Source organism: Microchirus variegatus, assembly GCF_963457635.1.
Source record: "Microchirus variegatus genome assembly, chromosome: 4".
In the NCBI taxonomy this organism is placed as follows: domain Eukaryota; kingdom Metazoa; phylum Chordata; class Actinopteri; order Pleuronectiformes; family Soleidae; genus Microchirus; species Microchirus variegatus.
In genome coordinates, this window is record NC_139805.1 from 23,590,778 (window position 1) to 23,603,750 (window position 12,973).

The following is a 12,973-nucleotide window of genomic DNA, read 5'->3' on the forward strand; positions in this document are numbered from 1 at the left end:
ATTGTCGTTGAGCTGCTGGTGGTTGTTGTTGTTGTTTTTGCCTCAGCTGGTTGCCACATTTTCTACGTCTCTCCTCTCTTAACCTCAGTGTTTTCTATATTTTTCAAGCTATTTAGCTAAGCGGCACTAGCCCTCGGTGGAGTCGGGGAAGCTGATTTCACTGCAAAATACCTCCCTGTACAGAGGGGGGAAAGTGTACGCCGTCTCGGGGTGAACCAGGCGGAAAAACTCCAGCTTGTCGATGTGGAGGTTGCAGATGGACTTCATTACAGGAAGCCTTGACAGCATCTACACAGGGGAAAAAAAAGGAAGAGTGATAATTAGTCAATCCATAAAAGAACCATCATGACAGTTTCAGTGACTCAGAAGGAGAGGGGACTGTACCTTTGCCAGTTTCTCTTCTGGTGCTCCCTCTTTTTGTAGACAGCGCTGCAGAGCCACGTAGACTTTGTCCTGCAGCTTCTGTACCTTCTGGACGTCTGTGAGCCAGGGTCGGTCTGAAGGGAAACAAGATGAGTGACGAGATGAGTCTCCTGATCTATTCCTGAACACTTCATTCAGTCAGGTCCTTACACATATTTATTTTGCATTAGCATGCTACTCCTTTGTGGCTAACTTGGCGAACCTGTTTCCAAAGGTAAGCTAGCGACTCTACGATTAGCGTAGGGCTAACATAATACGAACACTGTGCATTGCAACCTCAATAGGCACAACGCAAATGTTTTAATTTTCGATTAACATTAACATAGCTAGATGGCGCGGCTGACAGTTGCAAAACAGCTAGCTACGCTAATGCTAGATGCATGGCAGTGTTTGTATTATGTTAGCCTTTACATTCCTTATCATGCATTACCACAACTGAAAAATCTTCTTCAGCTCCCACTATAGGAATACATGCTTCCTACGGGCACTGCACTAGTTGTGTTCATGACTGATTTAAGGAGATATGCAGTTATGAACTGGTGAAACATTCAAGACTATGCAACAACAAAAGATCCCCTTGATGATGTTTGTTTGTTTGTTAGTTAGTCATCTTCTACGTGACCTAATTTTCATTTATGGTTAGCAACCAAATCATCATCCTCATCAAAGGTGTTATTATGATCAATTAAGGAGTTTCACCCAGGCACTGGAGCAATAAGCTGTCAACACTGGTACTTTACTTTACTGCGAATGGCACGGCATTGTGGATTTAAGTATGCTATGAATGTTGGACTCACATTATGCAAATGTTATGATCTGCAACCATCACCCAAATCCATTTATTTGTTGGTAAATAAAGTTGGATATGGATGGAAAATATTGGTGTGGGCGACTTGAATGTAAAACATCATTTTAAACTTTTTCCTCAAAGATGCCTTGGGCCAAGACTGTTTTTTTTAAGTTGAGAATTTTCTTTGTCATGAATTTTAATGAAAAATGCTTTCAGCCATAACAAAGATGCATGGCATCAGACGCTCGCAGCAGGTAAACAACTCTAATCACATGTAATTAACACATTTTTGCTGGTGCCAGATGAACTTAATCACCAGCAAAATGTGTCAATCTCGTTCCACAACATTTGAGGTTCAACAAAACATGATTATTGACTTAAACCTTTTGCACGAGATGTAAAGATAAATGTATTAAATAAAAATAAAAAATACCTGGCGAGAGCAGCACAGCAGCACTGAAGAGAGCAATGTCCTCCTCTGACATCTGTATGCGACTCAGATTCTTAGCAAAATCAAACACAGCGTTTACAAGGTCATCGCAGCCTGTGTAGAAGAGGAAGAAGGAAATACAAGATGATTAGTGTGTGATCCAAACAATTTCTACAATAAAGAAAAGGAAGATTGCAAACACGGCGACTCACCAAGAGCTCTGAAAAGCTGAGGGGTGGCAAACTTTCCGTCAAACAGCAGCGTGTTGTTGATGGGGTTGTACGCCCGACACAAACGGATGAGGAGGACGTCCATGCAGCCTGTTGACGCACAAGAATGAAAGCTTAGCGGCTAACTCGCTGTGAGAAACTGTGTACTCAAGTTGAATGGGAAGAAGCAGGGGAATATAATCTATAAAAGCTGAATCCTCTTACATAATAAAAGGAGAAAAACAAATTCCACCAGCAAAAAGAAAACAAAAAGGGATGAGGCCTTAATCTGAATTCTTGTGTCACGGCAGCAGGAGGCTATTCTTCACTCTAATTATTAGTTTAGACTGCCCTGTTTGGATTTTATGAGGCAAGACATTCTTCAGTGACAACGATAATTGTCTATAATTTACTAGCTCGCCCGTGATTGACAGGAGAATTGGCACCTGGACATCCACAGATGCTTTGATGCAAGATGCGTTTCGGTCGTTCGTGCATGTGCACAATGTTTAATGCCAATTGAGAGATTTTGATGTGTTTAATGTGTAGTGACGCTGACGGGAATGTGTTTCTGTAGCATCAATCCATCGGCCTATAATCCTCCTCCAGCCATCTAGCTTTATTTAGGTTTGGCAGATCACAGAAGGGTGTGGACACTTCTTAGAACTCACTGATTAAAGCATTAGACTATTATCATGCCTTGTGAAAAGCACCCTTTTCTCCTTCCTCTTCATAGAAATGAGGAAATGAAAGTCCCTCAGCTGCAAACTTTGAAGTTTGATTGATATATTGTTTTTCCCTTGTGAATTAAATTAAAAATACTTTTAGCCATGAGAGATTAGTCACTCTGCACACGTGATGTTTTAAGCTGCAGTATATGAAGTTTGGTGATTGTTGTTGTTATTGTTGATATTATTCAGCCTCTAAAATGTATAAAAGTATTCGTATGCTGCGTCATTCATTGGGGAACATGTGTGTCATCCTCTAACCTGTTTGCAGCCGTCTTACTTTACTAGAGCAATCTTGCTTTTGCCTCCATCTGTCGTCATATAAAACTACTCACTTCCAAAGCTATACTGCGAGTCGGGTGGAGCTGATGTACTTTATGAACACTGTGTGAACTTATTTGACAGTGGTTTGACTGGAACAGACGTTTGTTAATATTAAATGGTAATCTACTGTTACTGAGACTATCTTAGTCGGCACAAAAACTTTGCAAACTAACTCAAGAAACCATACACACTCTGTCTCACGCCAAGCATTTCACTTGTGAAAACAGCTCCTGACTGTTACGAGGCTTAACACACTATGTAGAAGTGATATGAGCCCACAGGGTGTGTGTGTGTGTGTGTGTGTACACTGTTGTCGTGCTCTGACCTGCTTTGAGAAGAATAATCTGATCGTTTTGACACAGATCCATGAAGCCAGAGATGCGTTTGGCAAACTCCACCACATACTGGATTGCATTGGTGATGTGAATGGCACATTGTTGCCACATCACCTCAGCTGACTGAAAGAGAAAACAAGACACAGAGAGGCTTTTGTCAGGAGGTTTTCTGTTGCATGATCTCGTTTCAACTGAAGAAACCTTGACCTACAGGATGTTTTGCTGTTTTTTTTTTCTTTATTTTCCTGCATTTCAAGCTAAGTTCTTAGCTTACACTAAGAACTGCAACCTTGACAAGTGAGATGAGAAAACCCATCAGACAACGTTTGTACTGAAAAACCTGACTGTTAAGAATTATCTATAGAGACAAGAAAAGAGCACTTCTGTGTGGTTAAGGATTGTTTGTAACTGTTGACTTCAGTACAAGGTTAAAAAATTGAAAACATTCCACTGAGAATGTTTTTCTTTATAGATTCCAATGTTCACAACACATTTAACTGCAGTTTTTCAGCAGGATCTCTTTTCTTGAAATGTGTATAAATGTCAGGTTCAACTGACAAATGCTTGCATGTGGCTATGAAGATGAAGACATACCTTGGTCTGGTATGAGCGCGTCTCTTCTGGGCTGTACAAGGTCCACGCCATTCTCTTCAGCTCCTCTGTGCTGTATTGGCTCGTCTCAATATGGGACTTGACCACACTCTGAGTTAAACGCTCTAAATAGGCAGAAAAACATTTGGTTAATTGTCTGGAAAGATGGCTTTATAATCTCTTCCATGTAGTATGCTGTATTTACATCTTATCGCCTTCATCAATGTTGCACCATTCTACCTACAAGTCAGTGGCTAATGTTTTTGTATCGCATATTTCAACCAAATTGTCGAAGAAAATGTACATTTAATTGTGTTCCCACTCGTGAATATTGGTAATTACTTCATTAATATCAACCAGCAGGTGGCGCAAAAGTCCATTGCCAGTCATGCTAATAATGCATATGCATAGAGGAGAGTGACTTTTCAAGCCCTGCTGCTTCATACTGACCTATCTCGAGCAGTGAGTAGCCGCCGGGCAGCAGGTCGTGGATAGCGTGCGAGAAGAGTCCAGAGTCGTGCAACAGCTGATATTCGTGCTTGATGCTGTGTTTGCCCTCTACAAAGTCCAAGTCGGTCTGTTCCGGTGAACTCTGAGAGGACGAGCTGCTCCCGGCGCTACCGTACAGCATGTCCAGGTTACAGTAGTCTCCGCCCGCGTCCTCCGGGGTCAGCGGCAGGTCGAAGAGTAGGCCTTCTGGCAGCGTGGAGATGTCGTCCAGATCACTAAGCGTGGTGCTGGAGCCTCTTCTGTAGGGGCAGCTGAGGTCGGTCATGTCACAGTTCTCCTCGCGGGCACCGATGCCTGCCTGCGACTGCTGGTGCTTCTGGACCTCTGAAATAAGGATGTCGCGCTGCTTTTTGGACATTCGGCCAAACTTCACCGCTGCAACAAGAGCAAACAAATAATCAATCCGTTAATGTTTAATTTCAGATCTGCAGCAATAACTCACCACCCGAAATGAAACTTTCGAGAAGATACAGTGAAACGGGGTCAACATGGCGGCCTCATTGCAATACGCAGAAAAAAAGTGTGTGTGTGTGTGTGGAAACTCTGAGTTAATTAAATATAGATCGAGTGGCTGAACTCACCATCACGGCTCATGCCCAGGGCAAGGCACTTCTGCAACCTGCAGTGCTGACAGCGGTTACGGTTGGTCCGGTCAATGAGACAGTTCCTCTGCCGTGAGCAGGAGTACATAGCGTTGTTCTGCTGGCTGCGTCGGAAGAATCCCTACACACAAAAAGGAAAAGACACACAATTAGAGCATGTAAAGCATTGGGTGTTGTAGACACTAAAGCTTTTTTAAAACAACACTTTTGACCTAGTTTTATTGTTACTGATGACGTGCTGGTTTTAAAGCTCACCTTGCAGCCTTCACAGGTGATGACACCATAGTGAATCCCTGACGATTTGTCCCCACAGATTTTGCAGGGTATCACCTCGATTTGAGCTGAGGGAAAAAGAGATACCAAGAAAATTAAATCAGTGAAATACTCAAAATATAATATAATATAATCAAATACTACTAATCGCTGTAAGTCTATAACAGCAAGTCATGTGGTACATTGACCTAGACCTGCAAGTATTAGCTAACTACATTCTATATCACTAACAATAAAAAAAAAAAAATAGAACTGATGTAATCCAAACAAATGAAAGATTAGTCTGCTCCAGTTCTGAACTGTTGGTCAAACAAATAATACTTTTAGTGATATTATAATCATTTTTAATTTTATGACGTGTTGTCAAAATTACACGATGGAGAACATTTACAGATTTATTGACTGTAATAACCATAAATCATTCACTGGGGTTTGCAGAAGCAAAGCCCAGCATTGACACAGAGATTTCAAGAAGGCTATCAGTTTGCCGTTATTATGCAATACACAGCAGTATGAACCAAGCTCACAGGTACACTACCACTAAACACCAATTTGGTAACTGTCCAAGACTTCTAACTCAAATGTTACACATGGACTTTTTTGGGCAAATGTCTTTAGGGCATTATAAGTTTTTAAAGGTTCTTAATAATCATGATATGTATATATATATATATATATATATATGTATATTTATATATATATACATATGTGATAATGTTTCAGGATCATGTGGAATAGTGTCACGGACACAAAGGAAAACAGAGGTATAGATTCTATACCTTGAGTTCATTGTTGAAGCCTGAGCCTTCTTACCCCAGAACAGCATGTTCTTTTCATTATGTTGTTTATCTAAGTAGCTGGGCCTCCTCAGGCCCAGAATAGCAGGTCAATTGCATTAGCTGAGGCCCAGGGTTATAAAGTTTCGTGTCTCTCTCTCTCTCGCTCACTCTCTCTGTCTTTATCTCACTCTGCTGTTTCGCTTCGAGGATGAACTAAACGTTTGCAGGCAAACGAAGGCATACAGCGCCGTGTTTATCGACTCCTGCAACCCGTTGTGCAATCTTGTGTACGGGATTTGATAAAGCTCGGGCCTGCAGGATGTGCCAAACAATCTCTAAACCACTTTCGTTGGATCACACGGGGTATTAGGTAACCTGTAAATCACAGCAGCGGCTTTGCTCGGCCTTCACAGCTCTTCAGAAAATTGCAGATTTGTAAAGGGCTCTTTTATAAACCCCTCAAAAACCAACCAATCACATGAGTCACTGTGTGTCTGTGTGTGTGCATATGAGGAGAGAGACATGCGTCACACTAAGAAAAAAAGACACAAAAGAGCTTATGTAACGCTGAAAACCATGACTTAGGGAAAAAGTATGTGTCATCTTCCCTCTAAGAAAAAGGTTTCTGTGCAGCTCTGGTGACATATTTGAATTAACCGTCTCGGTTGATTAGAATTCCTGCTGGTCAATGTAACATAACAAAGGGATATAAATAAATAAAGGGCCATGGAAAAAAAAAAATCCCTTTCTCCATTGCTCCCTTTATCGCTCCCCTTCTACAGAGCCTCAACCTCCCTCTCTCTCTCTCCCTCCCTCCGCCTTTCAGCCTGTTATATAACTGCCGTCTGGCTGCATTCCATGAACACACTCATTCAAAGGTGGTTGTCATGGCAACGCCTGTGACGATCCTACCTCACCCCGCCACACTCCCATTGGCTGCTGAGCAAGCAGCTTTTGTCTGTGACTTGCCATCTCACCTGCCAGTCAGCTGAGCAGCAGTCAGGCCCAGAGAGCAGAGAGCTGCTCCACTGACACAGTTTCCCACTCAGTGAAGGGGGAGGCGCGTTTTTTTGTGTAGCAGTAGCAGCCTCACAAGGGATGCAATCGGTTTTCTTGGAACCAAACTTGAGTCAGACTCAAATGAACGTTTAAAATGAATAACAGTCGCTACGTTGACAATACGTTGAACTAAAACACCAACAAACAAAGTTGTGCAATGGGGAGTGGACTTCAATAAGACTCAAAGAATTGAATAATCTAAAGTTCATGGATGACACAATGGTTTCAAATGACGTTGTACATACTAACAACTAGCCACCAGCTAAACCAGAAACTACCTGCTGAAATGGAGCATACTGCAACCAATGCCATGCTAGTGCTTGTATACACTCTTAGTAGAACCATATAAGGTTCTTCGGCTTTTGGAGGGTTCCACCAAGAACCCGTTTAAAACCCTTTATTCAGGAAAGGGGTTTTCCTGAATAAAACCCCTTTTTGAAAGGGGTTTTAAAGGGTTCTCTGGATCAAAATGGTTCTTGAATGGAACCCTTGAAAAACCCTTTCTTCTGGAAAGGGTTTTTCAGAAGCAAATGGTTCCAGGTAGAACCTCAGCCTTTGTAGAAGGACCCTCTTGGAACCCTTATTTCTAAGAGTGTACTGAGACAAATAAACATCGTAGTTGTGCTACACCCTAAGTGCATCTTAACCGTGCGTGGAAAAGTATAGAATATAAAGTTTGATTGTGGAACAGCTACAACTTGCAGGGTCAAACCATTACAACAACTTACATAACAACAACATCTGGAATTATTTTATGATAACATCCAGTAGCTACAGTGAGCTGCAGCAGGTGGACCCAACGTGGCTAATAGTAGCTTCTCAACTTGCTGCAGCTTGTCAAGTATTTGAGTGAAATTTCAGCTGCGTTTTGAGCCAGACCATAAATCTATTTATACTCCGCTGCAGTTGGCTGCTTGGAGATTCTTTCTGGTCTATTAGCAAACAAATTTTACACAAATCACCACTTTGAAGTGAGGTTTAAAACACAGTGTGGAGAGCAGCTATTGCACTGGTTAGCGACATCAGTTTACTCATTCCTTTTTTAAAGTTGTGCTGCAGAATGGATTTAAATAGATGCCCCCGGCAACATCTGTAAAAAGGAGCCATATACTGTGAGAGAGAAAAAACTGTAATTACATAACTTGTGTCAGTGATTACTAATAGCTCAAACAATTAGTAGCTATGTCAAAATGTCACAATTTTGAAACATTATTATGATATTTTAACATGGAAGATGATTTTTAATTGATTTAAAGCTCCTTTTGTTGTCAGCACATTTCATCATTAGTGCTGTAAAGCCTCGGCTGGAAAGACTTTGCCCTCTCATCACAGCTAATCAAACAGAGTCAAAGGTCCTATTTACCTTGCGCTTTGCATTCACCTGCCTATTGTATACTTAGCCTACATTTCAGGGGACTTCTTGGTGCTATCTGTCTGCTAAATTAAACATATGGTACATTGAGCAATATACTATACAGCATGAGTGATGAGGGATTTGAGTCAATCTTCAGTTCAATATTTATTGTGCAATAGGTTTAAAACAAGATGGAGAATTATCACCTGTGATACCATGACAATATTAACAACTATACTTTAATGTAATGTTTCAAAAATATACTGTGTATACATTGCATTTTCACTTGGTATTAAAACCTATTCGGCAGGTATTTCAATAAACACAACAGCCGCATTCTACGTTTGTCCTGTTCTTTTTCCCTATATCTCCCAACACAGGGCCTCTGCTGACACCTGTTTTCTATATAGTCGCTATATGTGGACTGTAAAGTTTGTCTTCTCATCTTCTCCACTCTCTGACCCACCTACAGACAGTATAGTATGGCCTAACCCCAAGCTATTTAAAAATGCACTGTGTGTAATTTCAGGTAATTACTTAGAAGATGCAACTGTATAGTGGAATGAGATGTATTAGTGAACACAAAAGACTAAAAGCCTATGTCGTAAAGCACTTGGAACAAAGTGCTCTGAGACGAGGACATGATAGATTTTCTTTTAGGATTGAGGATTAAAAGTGAATAGACTGCATTTTATAAATTACAATAAATGCTTCAGCCAATTTTAGACTAAACTGTGTAACAAGCAATGTCATAGTGTATATTTGTTGTACCAAGTGGCAAATAAGAGACGCGCATGAGATTTGATGCATGTGGAACATATTCAAGATGATTTCTGTTTCCTTGTGACGGGAATAATTTACGTTCTTCCTTCTTGTAAAGGATGATAATCCTTTTGATTTATTTGTATCTGTACATTAAAAACAGGGCGAAGGTACAATAATGGCTGCCTTTTGTGATATAAAAGTATAAACAAGTGTATCATTTTCCCCACTTTTCCTAGATTTAATATCCGTGTCCTGAACAACAGAGGCTACTGTGCCATCCTCGCACTCTCTGTGTAATCCCTGTCAATTGATCAGAGAAGATAAAAGTGCCCTTGCTTGATCATGCGGCTCTGAGCCCTAAAACCCCAGAAGGCCTCTGTAACACAAGGAAACAACCCAGACTGAAGACTCCACTTCACACAGGTAATTTTCACAGCAGCTAAACCACAGGAACAAATTAAAGCCCATGCTGCAGCAATCACTGATGTTTGCCTTGACTGAGCGTCTGTTTAGATGCCCTTATCATTATGCATACTTGGAAAGTAGATACGACCTATCAATATGACTTTGCCTAAAGCTAACATCGAGTCTAAACAATTCATTGTGCAAAGCAAGAAAATATTTTTCTAATTTGACCGCAGTTTGTCTTATGGGCTGCAAAAATAAAATGTTATCATAAGACTTGGAAAAAACAGCACAGAGTCAAGGAGAAACATTTTGCTTGCATACTAATGTCGAAGCCGGGTGAGAAGTTGGCGCTTTAGATAAGAGGAGTGGAATCTTAACAAGGAGTTGTCAGAACGAAAGGGCACCTTGACACATACTATAGTTTGCTGTGAACTACCCCAAGGGTGCACAGTGTACACTCACTCAACAGATAATGGCATTGAGCCTGAGCTCAGCACAGCAGGAACCTGGGGAGAGCGTGGCCTTTTCCTCCCTTTTACTGCTACTGTACCTTTGATCCTGGTCTAACTGAGCTCCAGTGTCCAGGTCTGGACACCATCAGTGCGGCCATGCAGAACATCTGAAAGTGCTCTTTTCAAGGCTTGTTGCTCATTTGACCGCGTTATGTCATACGTGTTTGTGCAACACTCGGCCTGCGACTATAACTCGGGGATAAACATGCACAACAGCATTGTGAGTTGTATTACGTATTAATCTGATGAAAATTCTGACCCTGAAATTTTTTTTTAATTATACATTTTCCACAATGACCAAACACAACCCATTCTTTTTTTTCTTTTGGTCCACTTTTTAGCATGAATACACTTCTTTTGTGGCCCTTCAGAATATGATATTCAGTATCACTATCGGCCCGGTATAGGATAAAGAACAAAAAAATAAAATATGATCCAAATGCCCTAAATATCACACAAATGCTACAGGAAGCACAGGCTGTTGTATATAAAGAGAGGTTTGCTCTGAGTTATGTGACCAGGATGTGAGATGGGAATGCACGTCTGCAGTGATTATGTGAGCTATATGGACATATTTTAAGACAAAAAGAGAGATAGATGTCATTTTGTAAAAGACAATACTGCTATCAGTATAGATACGCAAGCCAAGGCTGTGATATCAGTGTCAAAAAAGGACATCATCAACCCCTCCCTAGGCTTTTCCATCACACATTTATTCCACAATGACCAAAAACACTCCATTAATTGTTGTCTTTTATACTAAACACTGCCATTTATTTATTTATTGAAGCAACTCCACTTGCAGATTGTCCATGACTGTGAAGAACATGTGTCTATGTGTTTTTAATAAAATCTGACTGACAAGTCGTGCCTGACTGGAGCAACAAGCACTCTGGTTGATGTAAGTAACCTTAGCTGACGGAGGAAACTGAGCTTAACTGGACCCTGCTGTGCCTCATGGTTAAAACTGCGCTTGCTGTGCCCATATCCTGCTCGTCACAGCGGTGCGCGACTTAGAAATCACATTTGTTTGGCTGCGTTGTGTGATGTCAGCCTTTTAATTAAAACCACCACAAGTGTGAACATACATGAATATCATTAAATAGATCACACACCGTGATATGAAATATCAATACTTAGTCTTGTTGTGGGTGAAAATATAGAGCCAGATGTGCCATATAGAAGCTCTTGTGAAAATATTGGTCTTGTTTTTGGGTGAAAGTTATAAAAGAAGTGGATTAAAATCCCAGTTTTTTTTTAATGCCCACCCCCCTCTTGCAGATGATATCAACAACAGCTTAAAGAGGAACTGATTTAAATGATCAACATCGTCTCATCACTAGTGACGACACACATACAAACTCGGCGTAATCCTCAATGACAGAATTAGGTCAACCTCCTATCTCTCCTTCTTCTCCACCTCCACCCCTCTTCCCACACACCGGCCGTCACCACTGCTGATGCCGACAACACAACACACAGTGGGAGAAGACTGACGCAAAAGCATGTCATGTCATAATGCAATAACAATAATAACACTCACAATAATAATAATAATAATAATAATAATAATAATAATAAAGAATCACTGCAGCAAATCTGTGCGCAAATAAACTGTAAATATGAGGATTGAATCACAAAAAACTACTTCAATTTAAGTGTAAACAAACAACAGAACAGTGGGAGAGAGAACGCATTAAAAGGGACTACTTTTCCAGCCTTCTAACTCCCTGTCGACAGATTTCCCTGCGCTTTGACAGCCACCAAATCCCTCCGCTCCCTCTCTCCCTCCCTCCCTCCTTCTCTCCACAGCTCTTACATAAGTGGATTCGCTCACCGGCGAAACAAAGTAACCACAGCTGCGACACATTCCTCCTGTCACAGGCGGAAAAAAACGAATGAACAGCGAAACCCTGAAGTAATTTAATAAAAAAAAGAAAAGAAACAGCTTTGAGTGTAGCTTGAGGTGTACGTGCGCAGATTAAAATAGTTCACTTGCAATAAACGTACGCGTGTTGAGGTTCAACGCTGACTGAGCAACTTTTCCAAGTACACAATGTCAACGTTCATACGCACTTGCGTACGTCTGAACTTAACGTTCTTCACACGATTCACAGCAGTGCAAACACAAAGACAACGTAGAAAACACAGGGACATTTAAGCTAACAATACAGTCATAATGTTGTCATGAACTCACCTCTCATGTCGGCGGCGGGAGAAGCTAGTTTCAGCTACTTCGTGTCATGCAATTCCAGGTGGGAAGAAAAACAAAACAAAACACGAGAGAGGACGCGCAGCACAGCTGAAAACTGTCACAACAGCAAATCCTCACACGGTTGTTTCTACCTCGCCTTTTTGTCGAAACACAAACTGTTCTTAAAGAAGAAGAAGAAGTAGAATATCTGTCACTGACTGACTAAGTGTTAGCTCGCAGGTGCTGTTGTGATAAAACAGTCTAAGAGTTGCTCCTCCTCGTCTGTCTCCTCTCTGCTCTTGCTCTTGCTCTTGCTCTGCTCTCGCGCTCTGCACAGCTCACTGTAACCGAGTTTCGGCGCGTGGACTACACATGATCCTCAGCCCGCGGTCCGCCCGCCTCGTGCCCCGTGAGCTGACGCGCGCGCGCTGGAGAGACGCTCGCCCGCCCCCCTCGCGCGCGCGTTCTCCCCTCCCAAGCTCCTTCACGCAGCTTCCCTCCTTCCCCACCGCGCGCGTGCGCTGAAAGAACGCCTCTCGCGTGCGTGGGAAAGTGTGGCAGTGTGTCAGTGGCAGACCGACAGCCGCCCAGCGTGGGAACGATTTAATAACAAGCACTCACCTTCTTCTGTTTTTTTTTTAATTTCCGAGTTGTTTATCAAAAACACACGACCTTTTGTTTTGAAAG

General features: G+C 41.6%; 1 protein-coding gene across 1 annotated transcript; it reads right to left on the reverse strand.

Moving 5' to 3' along the window:
- Positions 1-126: 126 nt before the first annotated feature.
- Positions 127-12,561, reverse strand: rorca (RAR-related orphan receptor C a; the record flags this gene model as incomplete). Its single annotated transcript, XM_083888533.1, has 10 exons — positions 12,290-12,561; positions 5,198-5,283; positions 4,922-5,063; positions 4,281-4,715; positions 3,834-3,955; positions 3,230-3,362; positions 1,856-1,963; positions 1,647-1,757; positions 385-497; positions 127-288 (listed from the first exon to the last, which is right to left on the reverse strand). The coding sequence occupies exons 1-10, from the start codon at positions 12,294-12,296 to the stop codon at positions 127-129; spliced, it is 1,419 nt and encodes a 472-aa protein (XP_083744659.1). The 5' UTR covers positions 12,297-12,561.
- Positions 12,562-12,973: the final 412 nt, after the last annotated feature.